This window comes from Equus przewalskii, chromosome 27 (genome assembly GCF_037783145.1).
Source record: "Equus przewalskii isolate Varuska chromosome 27, EquPr2, whole genome shotgun sequence".
In the NCBI taxonomy this organism is placed as follows: domain Eukaryota; kingdom Metazoa; phylum Chordata; class Mammalia; order Perissodactyla; family Equidae; genus Equus; species Equus przewalskii.
Genome location: NC_091857.1, coordinates 29,104,401 through 29,124,359, shown reverse-complemented (window position 1 = coordinate 29,124,359; position 19,959 = coordinate 29,104,401). Strand labels below are relative to the sequence as shown.

The window sequence follows — 19,959 nt, the reverse complement described above, 5'->3', positions numbered from 1 at the left end:
CATTAAAATACTCAACTTTCTCAATAACCCGCGGACTTATTAGTATGCGCTTTCTAGATTGGGGAAACTGAGTCTGGGATGGTGAGTAAGGATACCTAACACTTAGGAGCCACTCAGTAAGTAACCTGTTCTCAAAACTTAGGTCCCTCATATACTCTCCATTCCCTCCTTTCATTCATCCATCCTGTTTAGATACGAATTGGGTAGCTTTGTGTGCCAGATCCCATGCTAAGGGATGCTGGCGCCGCTGGGGATGCTGGCACAGGAAGGGACCCATGCTGCCTCAGGGCTGGGGGCTGCCACCACTGTCCTGTAGGTTTGCACTCCTTCCAGCTGCCAGCGTGGGCGCTGTTACTACCCGTGAGAGCTCCCCTGGGGTTCCCTATCTGTGAAGTGCTCAGGCTTGTTGTGAGTCTTTAAGGAGTTGATACAAGTGACATGGGTGGGACAGGGCCTGGAACTAGTGAGTGCTCAGTCCATATTAGTCATTGTTACAGCAAGGAAGGCAGGCCTTGAACAGGTAATGCCGAGTGAGCTGAGAGTCCTGAATGACAAGGGGCCAAGGAGGCAAAAGAGGGGAATCTGAGCAGAGGGAGGGAGGGTGGTGTTAGGGACCTTTATAGCGCAAGATGGATGAGAAAGATGGCAAGAGTTGGCCAAGAAAAAGCTGGCAAAAGCTAGGTGTTTGAGGAGGGTGAACATTTTAGAAAAAGGAACCAGCATGTGTGAAAGCCAGAAGAAGCATGGCTCCAGAGAAGGATGGAGAGAAGTCTAGAATGGATGGAGCAGAGAGAAAAGGGAAGGACGAGGTGATGTGGAGACATCGGCAGCCGGAGCTCGGGGACCCGGAGACCTTGGTGAGCACTTCCACCTTTATCCCCCCCTTGTGAACATTCCGTCTTTATCCTAAGCCAGCAAAGGGTTCTAAGCAGATGAGTGACCTCATCAAGTGTATGTTGATAAAAATTACTCTGGCTGCTGAGTGCGGCGGGACTGGAAGGGTCAAAAGTGGGTCCAGGGATCATATGCCCAAAAGAATTGAAAGCAGGGACTCAAACAGGTGCTTGATGCCAATATTCATTGAAGCAGTATTCCCACTAGCTGAAAGGTGGAAGCAACCCAAGTGTCCATCAACAGATGACTGGATAAACAAAATGTGGAATATTATTCAGCCATAAAAAGGAATGAACGTCTGATTCACAGTATAACATGGATGAACCTTGAAAACATTATGCTATGTGAGATAACCCAGATGCAAAACCATGAATATTGTATGACTCCACTTACATGAAATATACAGAATAGGCAGAATCATAGAGGCAGAAATTAATTAGAGGTCACCCAGAGCTGGGAGAAGGGGGAATGGAGAGTTATTGCTTAATGGGTACAGGGTTTCTGTTTGGGGTGATGAAAAAGTTTCAGAACTATATAGTGGTGATGGTTGCACAACATCGTGACTGTAGTTAATGCCACCGAATTGTACAGTTAAAATGTAAATTTTATGTTATATGTACTTACCAAAACTTCAAAGCAATTAATAATGAAATATGCCAAACCTGTTGAACTGTACACTTTAATTTTTTTTTTGAGGAAGATTAGCCCAAGTCAGCACCAATCCTCCTCTTTTTGCTGAGGAAGACTGGCCCTGAGCTAACATCTGTGCCCATCTTCCTGTACTTTATATGTGGGATGCCTGCCATAGCATGGCTTGACAAGTGGTGCATAGGTCCATGCCCGGGATCCAGGCTGGTGAACCCCAGGCCACCAAAGCGGAACATGCAAACTCAACTGCTGCACCACCAGGCTGGCCCCTGAACTGTACACTTTAAATGGGTGAGTTGTATAGTATGTGAATTATATCTCTATAAAGCTGTTTTTTTAAAAATAAATAAATAAATAACAACAAAATGGGTCCAGGGAGATGGTCAGGAGGGGAGCATAGCCATGCACTGGACTGGGGCTTTGCAGGCTCAGAGAGAAGGGGAAAGTGGCCAAAGTGGGAAGACGTTTGGGAAGAGTGGGCAGTGCAGTGTGACCGAGCGCTGACTGAGTGGGACATAAGAGAGAGGAACCCGCCTTCTTTCTGCGTGGCCCCTCAGCCAATGGCTCTTCAATCAGATTTTAGTCCTAACCTGATTTGTTTAAGAATTTTGGAATCGTGCAAGAAAATTAAAGAATTCCATTTCTCTTCCTCTCTGGACCCCATACTTCCTAGTCCCTTTGTGCCCCCAACGAAATGGAAACCAATGACCTCCCTGTCCCGTTTCCTTGTCTTTAAATATTGTACAGCCAAATACCTAAACTTTGGGGTGCAATAAAAACTCAGGACAGGAAAATGGGGAGGGAAGCACAGGCTTCAACAAAGGGGAAACTCTTGTAAAATCCACCTGGGGCATGACGAGGAATGACCTTTTCCACCAAGGCAGTTTTCCCCTAAACTCTCTCCTGTGACGGAATTTAAAAAATAAAAAGCAGTCATAGCTTGGTTGTTCAGCACAGTCAGAGGAGCTGCAACCAAAGCGAATCCAGGCTGAAGAAGGGTGAGCCAAGTCATAAAGTGCTCCCCAAACAGTAATACTCACAACAGCCCTTCGAGCTAGGTACTAACCAGGACCAGCTACATACTTTACTGGCCCGGCGCAAAGCAAAAGTGTGGGGCCCCTGGGCGCTGCCCGGTGGCCCAGTGGTTAAATTCACACACTTCACTTTGGCGGCTTGGGGTTCTCTGGTTTGGGTCCTGGATGTGGACCTACACACTGTTCATCAAGCCATGCTGTGGTAGGCGTCCCACGTATAAAGTAGAGGAAGATGGGCACGGATGTTAGCTCAGGGCCAGTCTTCCTCAGCAAAAAAGAGGAGGATTGGCGGCAGATGTTAGCTCAGGGCTAATCTTCAAAAAAAAAAAAAAAGAAAGAAAGAAAAAGAAAAGAAACTGTGGAGCCCCTTGTTCGAAAATCATTAAGATAATTAAAAAAAATATATATGTAGCCCATGTTCATTGCAGCATTATTTACAATAACCAAGATATAGAAAGAACCTAAGTGTCCCTCGATGGATGAATGGATAAAGAAGATGTGGTATATATACAACAGAATATTATTCAGCTATAAAAAAGAAGGAAATCTTGTCATTTGTGACAACATGGATGGACCTTGAGGACATCATGCTAAGTGAAATAAGTCAGAGAAAGATAAATACCATATGATCTCACTTATATGTGGAATATTAAAAAAAAAGAAACAAAACAAAATGAGCTTATAGATAGGGGGAACAGATTGGTGGATGCCCAAGGCATCGGTAGGGGGTGGGCAAAGTGGGTGAAAGGGATCAAAAAGCACAAACTTCCAGGGGCCAGCCTGGTGGCACAGCAGTTAAGTTCGCATGTTCCTCTTCAGCGGCCCAGGGTTCACTGATTTGGACCCCGAGTGTGGACCTACGCGCCACTTGTCAAGCCATGCTGTAGCAGGTGTCCCACGAATAAAGTAGAGGAAGATGGGCACGGATGTTAGCTTAGGGCCAGTCTTCCTCAGAAAAAGAGGAGAATTGGCAGCAGATGTTAGCTGAGGGCTAATCTTCCTCGAAAAAATTAAAAATAAAAAAATAAAAAATAAAAAAAGTACAAATTTCCAGTTATAAAATAAATAAGTCCTGGGATCTAATGTACAGCATGGCAGCCATAAAGTACCGTATTGCATATTTGAAAGTTGCTAAGAGAGTAGATCTGAAAAGTTGTCATCACAAGAAAAATAATTTATAACTATGTGTAATGACGGATGTTAATTAGACTTATTGTGAAGATCACTTTGCAATATATACAAAAATCAAATCATTGTGTTGTACACCTGAAACTAATATAATGCTATATGTCAATTATCCCACAGTAAAAAAAATATTAAGAATTTCAAGATAGTGACAGCAGGGCCAGCCCGGTGGTGCAGTGGTTAAGTTCTCATGTTCCACTTCTCTGCGGCCTGGGGTTTGCTGATTTGGATCCCGGGTGCGGACATGGCACCACTTGGCAAATGCCATGCTGTGGTAGGCGTCCCATGTATAAAGTAGAGGAAGATGGGCATCGATGTTAGCTCAGGGCCAGCCTTCCTCAGCAAAAAGAGGAGGATTGGCACTAGTTAGCTCAGGGCTAATCTTCCTCAAAAAAAATAAAAAGATAGTGACAGCCGATCGTTAAACCAGTTTGGGCTTTGGGCATGGGGCCCTGAGTGATTGTGCAGATCCCACGCCCATGGTGCCGGCCCTGGTACCGCAGGCATCTCCCTGTCTCTGAAGGGAACCTAGCATGCAGACTCACACCTCACCTGTGGCAGGATTTGAAGCCTCTTTCACTGCAAAGGCGCAGAAATTAGGGGATGGATGCCGAGATGGAGTAAAATAAGTGTCCCTTTCTATGCGATGGCACCCTTGGCGATCTTGCCCCTTCTTGCACACGAGTTTGAGAAGTGCCTCCATAGCCACGACATTCGTTCTGTGTGTGAGAGGCATCCTTGCAGGACATTGTAAGTTATAGGTCTTAATTCCTGACTTTTTTTTCTTTCGAAGCAACCCCGCCCCTTCTTTCTAGTTCTAAGTTGCATCCCTATTCTCCCTCTTTCTTGAGATCCTGGTTACCTCCCTCCCCACATAGCCAAGCATATTTCGAAGGATGTTGTGTGCTGGGCGCTCCAATTCCAGCCCTGAGCTGTCCTCTCACCTGTACCATCAAGGGAAGGATTTGGGCTTTCAACAAAGACAGGCTGCAACCGTTCGGAGAAGACATAAGCCCCCATTTGTCAGCCTCAAAGAAACCAACCTTTCAGCTCAGGAGAGGGAGGCCAAATGTTGTCCAGAGCTAAAAAGGCTTATTTTTAGAAAGCAACAAATGGTGGTTTGTTTATAGAGCTGGCACCAAAAAGCCGCATCAATAGCAGAGAGCCGGCTCGCTGAGGACTGCGAACACAGGGGCTGCACTAGAAAGCTTGTGTGGGGAAAGTTTGGCCCAAAAGCCTACGGAAGGAGGCCTTTAAGAATATGGGTGCAGAACTGACATCCGTGCAACAGTCCATCCAAGGTCAAGGGCGTCGATCAAGTGCTGTAGCATCTCCTCTGCCACTGGTCCCACGGAGGAGCCTCTCACGGAGGAGCCACCCATGGGGGCATTTGACCTCCCAGCCTCCCATTTTTTCACATCTGCAAAATGAAAAAGTTGGACTCTGCAGTCCATTTTGACTCCAAAAGCCCATAACCTATTTAAATTAGACGTAGGATTTCAGGAAATTGGGCTAAATCTGTACTGCTTCCTTGACGCTCTCTAACGTTTTCTTAAATACGAGTTTTCGTTTATTTTTAGAATGTGCTATCAGTTTGCTTATATGTGATTCATATTTTACTCTTCGTAAAAGAAGAATGCAGCGCAAGCAAACTTTTGGGGGTTCCTGGAGCATTGTGAATGACTGAATTCTGATCCATGGGAGTTTTCAGTGGGAGATTTCCCAAGTATTCAAAGTGGTAAGCTCAGTTTCTGGAGGAGGGTGTGGAGTCCACCCTGGGAAAAGGGACACTTCCTCCTCGCTCGGAGACTGGAAGGTGCTGGCCTCCCGTGGAAGCCCTGAGGCTGCTTCTGCTGCCAGTGACTCACTGCCTTCAGCAAAAACTGCAGGGAATCTGGCCCTCCCTGAGCCCTCCCTGAGAGCGAGGGGCAGTTTGCTCCAGAGACCCCAACCCCCTCTCTGCCCTCTTGTCTTGTCCTTGCTTCCCCACCCGGGGGGGTGGGGTGGGGCAGGCACTCTTCCTACCCAGTTCTCTGCGTTCAGAAAGGAAAGTGTGCCGAAGGAAGGAAGGCTCTGAAAGACCAAGCTTGGCCTGTCAGCTGACATAACCCACTCTGGCCCACTCTGTCGGCCTCCTCAGTCCTGGCTCATTTCCTCATCCTCTTCCTCTGTCCAGAAGCATCCCTGGTTCTCAGCCTTCTGTGACGTGCCTGAGTTCTGGGGCCTGGCTTCCCTCCAAAATGCCAGTCAAATCTCAGCTCTTCAAATCCTCAAAGGCCTCACACTATATAACCTTTACTTTTTTAAAATTACTTTTCACTGTGGCAAAATACACGCAACATAAAATTTAGCATCTTAGCCATTTTAAGTGGTTAAACGTATAGACCACATTGGCTTCTCTCGTGACTTTGTCTCTCCCAGAAGGAAGAAAAGAGAAGGGTAGTCATGGATTTGCCAGTTGGTCTCCCTTTGGTCAACAGTAGCAAAAACCCTTCAGCAAAGGTCTCAGGGTGGTGAGGGAGAGGCTGGCAGGCTGAGGACTGTGGGGCACCGGTGCTGGGAAGAGGAGAAACCTGGAGCTTCCCCCAAGGGGGATGCACTGGGACCTGTCAATGGCGCCCTCTGTAGGTGAGAATCTTAATTTATGTCTTAGGAATGGCGACCGTGGCCCATGAATTTCAAAGACCAATTTTTTTATTGTGATAAAGTTTACCATTTTAATCATTTTTTAAGTGTACCCTTCAGCGGTATTAAGTACATTCACGTTGTTGTGTAACCATCACTTCCCTCCTTCTCCAGAACTTTTTTCATCTTCAAAAACTGAAATTCTATTCCCTTTAAACAATAACTCCCCATTTCCCCCTCCCCCCAGGCCTGGCAACCACTGTTCTACTTTCTGTCTCCATGAATCTGACCACTCTAGGTCCCTTATGTAAGTGTAATCATATAGTATGTCTTGTTTTGCTTCTGGCTTCTTTCACTTGGCCTATATCTTCAAGGTTCATCCATGTTGTGGCATGTGTCAGAATTTCCTTCCCCTTTAAGGCTGAATAATATTCTGTTGTATGGATATACCACATTTTGTTTATCCGTTCACCTGTCCATGGACACTTGGGTTGCTTCCACTTTTTGGCTATTGTGAATAATGCTGCTTTGAACATGGGTATACAAAATTTTTTTTTAATTTTTAATAATCATTCCCAAGGGAAAGCTTAAAGCTACCAAAAAGAAAATAAACCCAAGTCTATCGAAAGGAATTCAGAATCAACGAAAGTGAGCTCCAATTAAGGGCACAGAGCAGAGCTTCCCAAACTGTCTCAGCTCAGAGCACCTTTAGTGTCGCAATGATTTTTCACAGTGCCCGTGGGGCAAAAAAATAAAAAAATTGTTAAATAGCTAGACCCAAACAACTAATAAATATCTATGTTATAACAGCTAAGTAGCTGTTTGAAAAAAATACACGTTCATTGAAAGAAAGAGTATTTTAATTTCATTCTTAACCACAGTCGTTTACTAATGGGGTAGGTGCACCTGTTGGACATGTCGCTCTTTCTCCAGCCTTGAAATTAGACTGGACACCACCACCCTCATTTTCTGTTCCATGTTGATTTTTCTTGCTACTTGCTTTTTATCGCAGTGACCACTGAAACCCCAGCTTTGTGAAACTATGGCATCTTTGAAAGAAAAGGAGGACAATCTAATGTTGAAACGGTGAACTACCTTGAGTTAGTTAGCAAGAGATGTCAGGAATTGCTGTATTTCCTTCTACTTATAAGAACATTCCCAGGCAATCTGTGAGTTTCTTGTGGTGCCCTGGGCTCCTTGGCACCCAGTTTGGGAACTGAAGAACCAGACAATTCGAATCCTGCAAAGACCTCACCGTGTCAACAAGGGCTTCACAAACTGTTCCAGGTCAACTTTCCAACTGACCTCATGTTTACCGCTCTGGGCCTCCCTCCACTGCCCACACACTGGCCCTTCTGCAGTTTCTTGACCTCTCTGATCATGTTCTCACCTCAGTGCCTTTGCATTTGCTGTAGTTTCTACCTGGAACACTCTCTCCCCACGGTTGGCCCTGGCTCTCCTCCCTAACTTGTTCAGGGGTCTGTGTTTCCTGTCCCCCCAACCACCCTCACCTACTTTACTCACCTCCAGAGCACTCAGGGCCACCTGCCTGCCATTCCATCAGTCTTTCTGCACCCTAGGATGTAGTTAGCCCAAAACAAACCTCTGAAAATATAATTATGTTTGAAATTAGTGGTCTCAGATTACTTCAATCGTAAGGAAGCAAAATTGTAGTGTTGCTGCAATTAAAATGCTAACGAACGCAAAAGGAAGTAAACTGAATAATAAAGACCAAAGAAAGTAAAGGAAATAATGCAAACGGACAAAATTGTCACAATTTAATCTAGCAAGCCAGGAATACTCAGAGAGGAGATGTCAAATGAGGAGAAGATGACAGTGTTGTGGCACTGGCACTCGGCTGCTTCTGGAGACCTCGAAATCCAAATTGCTCCCGGACATGTGAGAAATCAACTCCCCCTCGGGAGGGAGGAAAGTCAAAGTCATGTTGCCAAGAGGCAGCGCACAGCAGGCTGGGAGGGCTTTGTGGCTGTGCTTTGTAATCTAAAACATCATCCTTTTCCCATTGATTTTTGGTGCCGCTTTTTTTCCTCCTTAAACTTTGTTTTAACGGATCTCAAAGTTCTGCAACAGATTTTTGGTCGTTTCCATTAACAAGTGTTGATTTTAAAAACTAATAACGTAAAACTGCCACACACACACACACACAGAAACAAATGGTCCACAAAACATTGTCCCTTCCTTCTGGAGGTTTTACCATGCATTCTTGTCATTAACCAGTCTTTTACTATTAAACTCAAATGGTCAATCCAGACAAATAGTTCTGAGACCATTCTTCCACCCCTGATTAAGATGATGGGGGTGGCAAATATTAGGGATAATATTCATTTAGCTTTTTGAGCCTTCCGGACAGACTTGGTGACCTTGCCAGCTCCAGCAGCCTTCTTGTTAGCTGCTTTCATGACAGCCATAGTAACTGCCTGTCTCATGTCAGTAACAGCAAAGTGACCCAGAGGAGGACTGTCAGAGAAACTCTCAACACACATGGGCTTGCCAGCAATCATATCAATGATGGCAGCATCACTAGATTTCAAGAATTTGGGGCCATCTTCCAGTTTCTTCCCAGAACAGCAATCAATCTTCTCCTTCAGCTCAGCAAACTTACAAGGATATGAGCTGTGTGACAATCCCTCACAGGCACGTATTCAGCACTGATTTGGCCTGGATGATTCAGGGTAGTTACTTGAACCGTGAAGCCAGCTGCTTCCATGGGTGGGTCATTTTTGCTGTCATCAGCCACATTGTCATGATAAACATCTTTGACAGACACGATCTTGACATTGAAGCCCACATCGTCTCCAGGAAGAGCTTCTCTCAAAGCTTTATGATTCATTTCAACAGACTTAACTTCAATTGTAACGTTGACTGGAGCAAAGGTGGATTTGAGAACACCAGTCTTTACTCATCCCATAGGGACAGTACCAATATCATCAATTTTGCAGATGACCTGGAGGGGCAGACAAAAGGGCTGGTCAGTTGGACGAGCTGGTGGCAGGATACAATCCAGAGCTTTAAGCAGCATGATTCCACTGGCATTACTATCTTTATGGGTGAATTTCCATCCCTTGAACCAAGGCATGTTAGCACTTGGCTCCAGTATGTTGTCACCATTCCAACCGAAATTGGCACAGATGCTACTGTGTCGGGGTTGTAGCCAATTTTTTTAATGTGGGTGCTGACTTCCTTAATGATTTCCTCGTATCTCTTCTGGCTGTAGGAATCCATTTTGTTAACACCAACGATTAGTTATTTCACACCCAGTGTATAAGCCAAAAAGGCACGCTCATGGGTCTGCCCATTCTTAGAGATAGCTGCTTCAAATTCACTGACACCAGCACCAACAATCAGGACAGCACAGTCAGCTTGAGACATGCCTGTGATGATGTTTTTGATAAAGTCTCTGTGTCCTGTGGTATCAATGTTGGTCATTTAATACTTGCCAGTCTCAAATTTCCACAGGGAGATGTCAATGGTGATACCACACTCATATTAACCTTTCAGTTTATCCAAGACCCAGGCATCCCTTCAGGATCCCTTCCCCAACTCAGGAGCCTCCTTCTCACGTTTTTTAATGGTTCATTTGTTGATCCCACCGCATTTGTAGATCAAATGGCCAGCAGTGGTAGACTTGTTCAAATCTGCATGTCCAATGACAACAATGTTGATTTGAGTCTTTTCCTTTCCCATTTTGGCTTAGATTCAGCAGTGGTTTTCACAACACCCATGTTCTGGTGGCAAACGTTGTGAGAAAGTGGTACCATCTTTATCATATATCAAGTCCCTATATGTGCATGTGTCTTTGTTTGGCTTTGAATAAACTTTTTATTTTGGCGTAATTCTAGGTTTACAGAAAAGTTGAAGAGAGAGGGATTCTGTACATCTTCATCTAGTTTCATCTAATGGCCATATTTTTCCTGCTTATATGGTGCATTAGTAAGAAATAAATTGGAAATCAGCATTGGTACGTTGATATTAACTAAACTCCAGACTTTATTTCTATTTCACCAGCTTTTCTCCTAGGTCCTTGCTCTGTTCCAGGATCCAGTTCAGGGGATCACAGGGCATTTAGTTGTCATGTTTCCCTGTCTCATCTGGACTGTGACAGTTTCTCAGTTTTCCCTTGTTTTTCATAACCTTGACAGTTTTAAAGAGCACAAGTGACGTATTTCGCAGACAGTCCCTCAACCTACACTTGTCTGATGTCTTTCACATGATTGGGCTGGAGTTATGAGTCTGAGGAAGGATACTGTAAAGGCGAAATGCACTTCTCATCATAGCATGTCAAGGGCACGCCATAGCAACAGAGCTTATCATTGGTGGTGATAACCTTGATCATGTGGTTAAAATAGTTTTTGCTGTGTTTCTCTGCTATAAAGTTACCATTTTTCCTTTTTCATACTCTAATCTTTGGAAGCTCATCACTAAGTGTACACAGGGGAAGGAGGTGGGTGTGTATGAATTAAGCTCCACCTCTCGGATCAGGAAGTATCTACATATATTATTTGGATTACTTCTGTAAGGAAGATTTGTAAGGAATCTTACTTTGTAAGGAAGATCTTCTCACCCATTTGTTTATTTATGCAGTCATCTTTTATATTTGCATAGATTTATATATATTTATTTTATACATTAGATTATAGTCCAATACTATGTTAATTATTTTGTCACTCAAATTGTTCCATTGGGAATTATTTCAGGTTGGTTCCTGTGTCCCTTTGATATATCCCTTATATATATATTTTAAGCATTTCTTACTTTTTGGTGCTGCTGGATGCTCTGGGCTCATTTTATCTAGGGCCCTGACCCAGCCCTAGAATCAGTCATTTCTCCGAGGAGCCCTGGTTTCTTTTATTTGGTAATGGTGTTAGAAACCAAGATCTGGGCACCAGAGGTGCTCATTGCTCCTGGAGTGCCACTGCTTCTAGGGCCCACCAGTGAACAGAGCTGGGAAATATATGCATCTGTACAAACCCAGGTAGAGTTCATATCTATACTTATTTCTGTATCTATCCATCTCTATTTCTATTGAGCTAAATATGAGATTATATCAATGTCTCCAACTCTAATCCAGTTCCACAGGGTTCATTCTAGTCTTACCCTATTTTTTTTTTTGGCTGGGGAAGATTTGCCCTGAGCTAACCTCCGTTGCCAATCTCTTTTTTTTTTTCATGTGAGGCACCACCACAGCATGGCCACTGACAGATGAGCGGTGTGGTTCCATGCCCAGAAACCGAACCTGAGCCACTGAAGTGGAGTAGACCAAACTTAACCACTAGGCCATAAGGGCTGGCCCTAGCCTTACCTTCTTATGTGTAACTTCCTACTCCAACAATGAGTAACCTGGCCCCCATCATCTCCCCTCCATTAACTTATTTGTTCCACTCCAGGATACATAGAAAGCAGTTTCAGGGTTTTTAACCCATGTCTCTATGACATCGGTCTGTTTTGGGGTCTGTATTCTGTTCCACTAGATTATTTGTCTATTCTTTTATCACTACTATTCTAATTTGATTGTTATAACTTTGAGACATGTCTTCACGCAGTATAAGGAAAACTCATTTTATTCTTTTTGACTTAGGCATTCATGGACCTTTTTATTGCCATAATTTATCATGATTTTTGAGTTTCTTAATTTTCATTGGAGTGGCAATGGTTTTATAACTTAATTTAGGAAGAGTTACCAAATTTACAATGTGAAGACGTTCGTTCTTCCATGAACATAGATGTCTATTTAGTCAGATCTTTTACAATTTGCTCCTCACAGGTGATGCACAGTCTTTTTTAGTTTGATTTTGAGATATTTACAGGGTTTTTTTTTTCCTTTGTGAATGGTGTCTTGTTTTCTATTATATTTTTAAATTAGCTATTGCTACTATTGAGATAATGATACTGATTTTAGTAACTTGATCTTATATCTGACAATTTTGCTAAACTCTTATTTAGTTTATATTTATGTCACATTTTCTAAGCAGATGACAGTTTTACCTCTTCTACTTCTTTTATATCTTATTTCTTTGTCTTACCTTATCTCATTAACCTGAATCTCTGGTAATAGATAATAGCATAGATAGTGGGCATCCTTGTCTTTCCTAATGTTCCTGGTCATAATTTATGTGCATCTAAAAAGTTTTTCCATTATCCATGATGGTTGCTGCAGGTTTTGGTACATATAGTCCTTATCAAGTTAAGGAAATTCCTTCTATTGCTAATTTTGTGTGAATGTATAAATCATAAATAGATATTTTTATTCAAATGCCACTTTTCATCTGTTGGGGTAATAATTGATTTTTTCCTTTAGTCCATTAATGTGGTGAAAAATGTAGAAATGATATTAAACCATCCTTGTATTTCATGGGTTTTTTTAAGTGCAGTGTGGATTTGGTTAGCTAATATTTTATTTACACACTTCTATGTCCATAAGTGAAATAAGCCCATCATTTTCTTACTTTGTATTATCCTTAGCTGGTTTTGTATTTAAAGTTACACTAGTCTCATAAAAGATGTTGAGATGCTTTCCTTCTTTTCTGTTTTATGGAGCAAACTGAATAAGGTAAAGATTATCTATTTCTCAAAAGAATGCTAGAACTGACCTGAAAAATCAGCTATTCTTTGGGAAAGGTTTGATGATCATATCATTTTATTCAGTGATTGTTGGTCTATTCAAATTTTCCAGTGCCTTTTGTGCCAATTTTGGGATATTTACCCTTTTCCAGAAATTTGTTCATTTCTTTTAGTTTGGAAAGTTTTTGTGAATAGTTATTTATAATATTCTTTACTATTTAAAATCTATGTTTGTGTACTGATTTCCCCCTTTGCTTCTATATTTTGTTTTTTAATGTATCTTTTCTTTTTATCCTCCCCGTTAATCTTGCCACAGATTTGTTTATTTAATTTAAAAAAGAAAAACAATCAGCTTTTGGATTGTGAATATCTTCACTGTTTTTTCATTCTCTCTGTAATTGATCTCTGTCCTTATCTCTGCTTTCTTTCTTTCATATTTCTTTGGGTTGGTTCTATTGTACTTTTTCCAAGTTTTTGATTTGAACATAAATTATTAGCTCATTTGTTTTCAACCTTTCTTGTTTTCTGATAAATTAATTTTAAGCTATAAATTTTCCTCTAAGCACTGTGTCCCACGGACTTTGCTCTATAAAGTGTTCTTTTTGTTGCATTCCAAGTCTTTCATAATTTCCCTTTTGCTTTCCAAGGATTACTTGGTAAAAGTTATTCTTCCCCTCCCAGGCTTAGGGGATTTTAAAAAACCTATCCTCTTATTATCTGGGTCTAATTTTATTGCTTTATGGTCAGAGAACATGGTCTGTATGATGCTGAGTTTTTGGAATTACTGGGGCCTCCTTTGTGACCTAGAACGTGGTCAATTTTTATGACTGCTCCATGTTATTTAAAAAGACCACGTGTTCTCTGTAGGTATAATGCTTTCTTACTGTCTATTAATTTGAATATATTGTTATTCAGTTTTTCTGTATTTTCTCATATTTACGTCTAGTGATTAAGATGGTAGACCAGACTCCACAACACCTTTGAAATTTGTCATCTGATATTTTAGTCTATAAATTGGGTATGGATTTTGCTACATTTTGTTGTTTAAAGACTAGGGCCATCAACTCAATAACCTCGTATTTCTGAGTAGTCCAATCTGAGATCATGGTCATAAACATAATACATATTTATGGAGGATATGGCTCTTGTAGGCATTGTCCTAGCAGGATCAGTGCATATTTCTCAAATGGAGGTGAAAGCATATTTTTTAAAAATTGAAGCATGCCCCCTAATTATAAAATATAACATATGGGATAATGGCTGGAATTCACAGACAGATTTATGCACAATATTCAGAAGCTCCTCTTCTCCTGGTCCATGATCTGCCTGTTCCCACCACCCCCACCCTGGACACCCCCTCCCCCGGCCCATATTCAATGCCACAGTGACTAAAACACATCTACTAGAAATTCATTTGAGGGGTTGTGACCTCCCAGTGTCCTGTTTGAAAGTATAAAAACATTCATGAGTTGGCTGCAAATTGTTATTATTCTCCAACAGCTTATGGGGAATTTATCCAATTTCTTCATTTTCTGATGGCTAGCTAAAAAGGCTTTTGTGAAGGAACAGGTTATGGAGGAAGGGTGGACTTAGCATAGGGAGGGAGGTAAGAAAAGGAATAATTCTGGAAAAGGTATTTTCCAGGAAGATGAGTTTCGGGAAAGCTGTAGCAGTTGGGGGTTTGGGAAGATGGGGGCAGCAAGAAGGTGCCATGTATGCGTGTGTGCGGAGGTGGGCGAGCAGGAATTTAAGACAAATTTTATCTATGTTGTGACTTTTATCAAGACTGGTTTCACACTTATAACTCGTTTATTCCATATTGGACGAGAGGGGAACATTTTCTACTCTTCTTTAGTTTTGTCTCACAGGAGAAAAAAAGCAAATTTGATGCCTCTCTTTTCTTCTCTGCTTTATTATCACCTCAGTAAGAAGCCCACAACCATCTAACCTGGATGATACTAATATGCTATGTCTGTTGATCATTCATTTGGTAAATATCACATGGCCTCATAACGTCTCATATCATCTCGGGTTCTTGGTTAAATTCTTTACTGCTATTGACCTTATTAGGTGTGCCATCTTCTCAATGATACTCAAACCCCTGGGGGTAGGTATACTGTATTATATTTTTTGGAATCTATTATGGTTGGTTGTATAATGCAACACCATAGCAGATATTGGTGGATGCTGGTGTTTTGTTGACTTGAACTGAGAAGAAGCTGTAGGTTTATCTATCTTTTCTAGCCTATGAATACAGCGTCCTTCACTAGAGTTCATGGCATCCGTCTTTGAAAAAATACTTCATTCTTCTCACTGCTAAACAAGCAGATAATGGAACTTTCTTGATCTCAGTAAATGCCACACTAAAACATTCATCATTAAAGAGATTCAAACTTGTGTCAGAACAGAGAAAGGAATTCCATACCTCTCCCTCTATAAGTGATTGCATCAATGAGCTTTCTTCCAGATGAAATAATGCAGAGTAAACTGTCAAGACAACTTCATCTTGTGTACAGCAACGTACATTTCTCCCATTGTGAGAGTCCGTGGTAACATGTTTTAATATGAACTTGATATGGGCTCTGATTGAGCTTCTCCTTTTACCCCTTTCCAGAGCTTGAATTTAAACTTATAAGATTGAAATGGGAATGAATAAATACACGCACATAACAGGTGTGAATAAGAAGTGTGCCCACTGGAGATGAACTGGTTGGCTATTAGAGATTGGACACTTCCCTTGGTTAGTTTACCACAGCCTGGGGCCAGTTCATAAGCTTGTAGCCTCAAAAATATTTATCCTGAGGCTTTTTGACAGCATTCCAAGGGTCAACCTGCCTTTTAGGACAGATTGACATTAACCAAGCTCAAGATTCAAGTCTATGCGTTCATTTAGATAGATATTTATTTATTCAACAAATATTTATCAAGCACTGCAATGTGCCAAGCCCTGTTCTAGGCAGTGAGAATGGGGCACTTAACTCTGGTTTGCGCCATTGTGGAGTGCACATTTTAGTAAAGGAGTTTGACAAACAAATGAATGTTTACTATCACCAACAGGTGATAAAGGCAATAAAGGAAAATAGAGGGTAAGAAGATAGGGAGTGAGGGATGGACAGGAAGAGCCCACATGAATTGAGAGTATGAGCCACATGAGGTCTGGGCAGAGTTTTAGAGGGAGAGAACAGAAAGTGCAAAGGCCCCGAAGTGGATACCAGCTTAGAATGGCCCAGGAACAGTGATGCTTATCGTCAATAGACCAGAATGTTCTTGGAGGCAAATAAGGTCTTTTCTCTCCAAGCAGGCCTTTTATGTAGAAAGCCATGTCACTATCCAGAAGTTGGTTGGTGAGCCTGGTATCTGAACAAGTGGAGTTAGTGACCTGGCATCAGTGATTCATGGCATCCGGGTGACCTAGTCTGAAGCATCCATCTGTACTTCTGAGCCATACCTCATCCGGTATGTCTCTGGCTAAGGCTGGGATGGACACTGACAACTTCTGTTTCTTTGTTCCTATTTGGGTTATGATACAGTAAATGAGTGGCTCCACCACTTATTAGGTAAGTAATGCTGGCAAATTCTCTCACCCTCTCTCAGTTTTCGTAAAGAGAGATGATAATTTGCCCAAGGTCACACGGCAGAAATGGTTTTGCTACCTCTCCCTGCTGCCTCTTTGATCAGGTCCGCCCTGGCAGAAAACAAAGTTGGCGGTTGGCAATTAAACACAGAAGAGCACTAGCATGGACAATTAGTCAGAATTAAGTCTCTGTCTTGACTATTCAGAGTATTGCCCTTTACAGCCTGAATTTTGCACATATCCCTGTCTTTTAATACTGCTCCATCAGCTCACATGTGCTGGGGTGACCCTCTCTGTCTGACCTGCCTACAACACAGGCATTTCCACAGGCTCAATAGTTGTGCCAGGCCAGAGGCTCAGACTCAACACCACGAGCCTTTTCTACTAGGCTCTGAAACCCCAACAGGCCATAAAACACTACGGCCTCAGATGCTCACTACACATCCTTTTACAGAACACGAGACAGTATTTCCTCAGACCAGAGGACAACCTGATAGAGAATTCCAGGAATCACCAAATTACCCATCTAATGAGCTGGTTCATGATTTATTTGAACACATAACCAAGTATTGATGATGTCGTATTTAAAAATGCACTAGCCTGGTTTTACTCATTCATTTATACCTCCATTTTATTTGAGAGCATTTAATCAGACTCTCAAGTCAATTAATGACATCTTACAAAAACACACAGTACTTTTTTCCCGTCCAAGCAGTTTTTCATACATTGCATCATTTTCTCAGCTCAGGACAAGCCCCAAGGATTAGGTAGGGCTGGCTTTGCTGTCTCCATTTTAATGTCGGGAACTTAGGTGTGGAGGCGGATGCGTTATCCACGAAGGGTTTTCACAGACGTTACTTCACTTGATCCTCTCCTCCCACCCTGCATGGCCGAAAGGAGGTCAGTCTGGGGCGACATCGCACCAGACAAGCTGGCCTGGTTCGGCTGTGAGACGAGCTAAGGGTCAGGGTTAGCGGCACCCGCACGACCCTCTGCCCGGGTGCCCCAGCGAGGACCGCCCCGCATCCGCCCGCCTGGTATTTCGCCAGGGGCATCCACCCTCCCAGCCAGCCCGCGGGGCCTCGAATAGGCAAAGCATCGGATGCCGCTGCATGTCAAGCAAGTTCAAGAGGCGCCACTGGGGCGCCCTCAGGTCCAGACCTGATCTGATTGTGCTGCTACGACGCCCCGGGGATTGCGCCCTCCGGGAGCGGAGGATCTGGGCGTTCTTCCTGCCAAAGCCCCTCGAGAGGGCCGCCAGGGGCAGCAGGCGCGCCCCGATGGGCCTCTCCCCGCCGCGGCTGGGCGGAGGTGTCACAGACTGTCGGCCGGGACCGCCGCACCAACCGGGAACTCCTGACCCCACGCCCCCGCAGCCTCACCGGGGCCTCCCCGCCAGACCGCCCTTTCCACAGGCCCCGCCCCTTCCGCCCGTCCCGCCCCCCGCGGGCCCGCCCCATCCGCCGGCTCCCTACCGAGGCCCCGCCTCTTCCGCCCGCCCCGCCTCTTCCAGCACGCGTGTGGGCTCGACCCGCCCGGGTGCTCTCCACGCCTGTCGTCTTGCCTGGTCCCCGGGTGTGTGGATCCTGGCGCGCTCCCACCCTCTCGGCCATGGGGGTCCCCAAGAGGAAGGCCCCGGGCGGCCAGGACGGAACGGCTTCCCCCGCGGGCGCAGCCAAGCGGGTCCGCACCGAAGAGCTCACGGGCGTGCGCTTCAAGGCCCAGCTGAGGGACCCGCAGGGCGCGGGGCCGGGTGAGTGCGGGGCGGACCCGGGCGGGAGCACGTGCGTGCGAGGCGCCTCCCGGCCTCGGTCAGGGTGGGCGTCCGTGTGCCAGACACAACCCTCCTTTCTGCAGCTTTTCGGTCACCGAGGGTCGGAGCCTCACCTCCGGATTTGCAGAGGGGAAACCGAGGCCCGGGTGATCGGGCGTCCAGGGGGCCTGGGTGGGACTGTGCGCTGCTCTTCGTGTCCTGGGCTGGCTGTCAGCGACGGCAAGAGGGCGCGACCTGCCTGGTTGTGACAGTTCTCTGCGATTGCGCGCCTCCCTCGCCCAGGCAGCATCCCTTAGCTAGCTCTGAAACCTGGGTATTGCAATTGACAGGAAAGTGAATAAATGTACTACTCGTTCGCACGACGAATGTTTATCGAGTCCCGAGTGTGTCAGCTCGGGCTGTGCAGTGAGACAGTTTGCTGCTACTGTGGCTGTCGGCACTATTTTCAATAGCTTTGATCCAGCCACACTCACTAGCCTGATAACGTGTGACAAGCTGAAGCCACCACAAGGACCTGTCAGTTGACCAAGATTGGCCTAGGGACTGACTGATATGGAGCAGATTCTGTAATTTCACTTTTGAAAAGTGTGGCCACCCTTCCCAACTCCTCATAGTCCTTTAGAAAGTATGTAGGTTATCAGGAAAAAACACAACAGAATGTCACGAGGAAAGTGACAGTGTTTCTCCCAGGTTAAAGAAATTAAGTTAATGCCCAGAAGAGCCTCAATTTCCAGTTTTTCTCCCACAGGTTTTGTTAGCAAGCTTTTGATACCTGCAACTGCTAGTCAGTGTTAGGAAGATGATACTAGCTTTAGCACAGAATTGTGCTTTTCATTCATTTATTCATTATTTACTAGGGGCTGTTATTTGCTAAGGTAGAGAGAAAATGGTGAGTAAAAATCAGACAAGGGCCGTGCCATTGCAGAGCTTACGAATAGTCAAGTGGGAAAGATCAACCAGCAAAGTCACACAAACCGTTCTAGGCTAAGTTCTCCAAAGAGAGGGAGAAACAGGGTGCCTGAGGGCCTGGGACCGAATTTGGGAGACCACAGAAGGCTCCCCCGGGAAGTGGCTTTTCAGCAGAGCTGGGGGAGGGGGACAGAAACCTTTCTGGCAGGAGAAAAAGCATGTTTAAATATTTAAAAGATTGTATGCATATTTCATGATTTGGCACCGAGAGCGCCATGACGTTCAGGTGCCGCATCATTTGAACAGGTTTCGTTGGGACACCCCTGGTTGACAGGCGATGGGTGCAGGTAAAGTAGTTCAGAGATGTGGCAAAGCTGAAGTCATTGGGTCAAAGCATGAATCCCTTCTGTGAGGCTGGATTTGTGCTTGACTCTGGTCTCTGTCTTGGATTCTCTCTCCCTTTTGGTGTATTCTCATAACTTCCTGTGATAGGTTCGCCTCCCTGGAAGGCAGGGGAGTGGAATTGATGGATATTAGGGGGTTTTGTTTGCAGCCAGGCATTAGGGAAGATTTTTGTTATTGTTCTTTTGTTTTGTTTTCCAGGTTTATTGAGATATTATTGCCATATAATGTATGTAATTTTAAGGTGTACAGTGTAATGATTTGATATATGTATATATTCTGAAATGATTACCGCAATAAGGTTAGTTAACGTCTCCATTTCCTTACTTAATTAC

The 19,959-nt window shown here is 44.0% G+C and overlaps 1 protein-coding gene, 1 long non-coding RNA gene and 1 pseudogene across 6 annotated transcripts in view; 1 reads left to right on the top strand and 2 right to left on the bottom strand.

Moving 5' to 3' along the window:
* Window positions 1–8,184: 8,184 nt before the first annotated feature.
* Window positions 8,185–10,091, bottom strand: LOC103560452 (elongation factor 1-alpha 1 pseudogene; annotated as a pseudogene).
* A 7,061-nt stretch (window positions 10,092–17,152) lies between these two features.
* LOC139079938 (uncharacterized) lies at window positions 17,153–17,965 on the bottom strand. Its single transcript, XR_011533988.1, has 2 exons — window positions 17,701–17,965; window positions 17,153–17,484 (listed from the first exon to the last, which is right to left on the bottom strand). It is a non-coding gene; the product is annotated as an uncharacterized lncRNA (long non-coding RNA).
* Window positions 17,966–17,978: 13 nt separating this feature from the next.
* URB1 (URB1 ribosome biogenesis homolog) overlaps window positions 17,979–19,959 on the top strand; it is a 69,400-nt gene continuing 67,419 nt past the window's right edge. For 4 of the 5 annotated variants that reach the window (XR_011533985.1, XR_011533987.1, XR_011533986.1 and 1 more), the window contains exon 1: window positions 18,027–18,292. Coding sequence is in view for 2 of the 5 variants with exons in the window: in XM_070597772.1 (XP_070453873.1) it covers window positions 18,151–18,292 (142 nt within the window). In the remaining 3 variants the exon portion in view is untranslated. Of the gene's footprint in view, window positions 18,293–19,959 lie in introns of all 5 variants that reach the window. The other variant, XM_070597771.1, reaches the window with a different exon arrangement.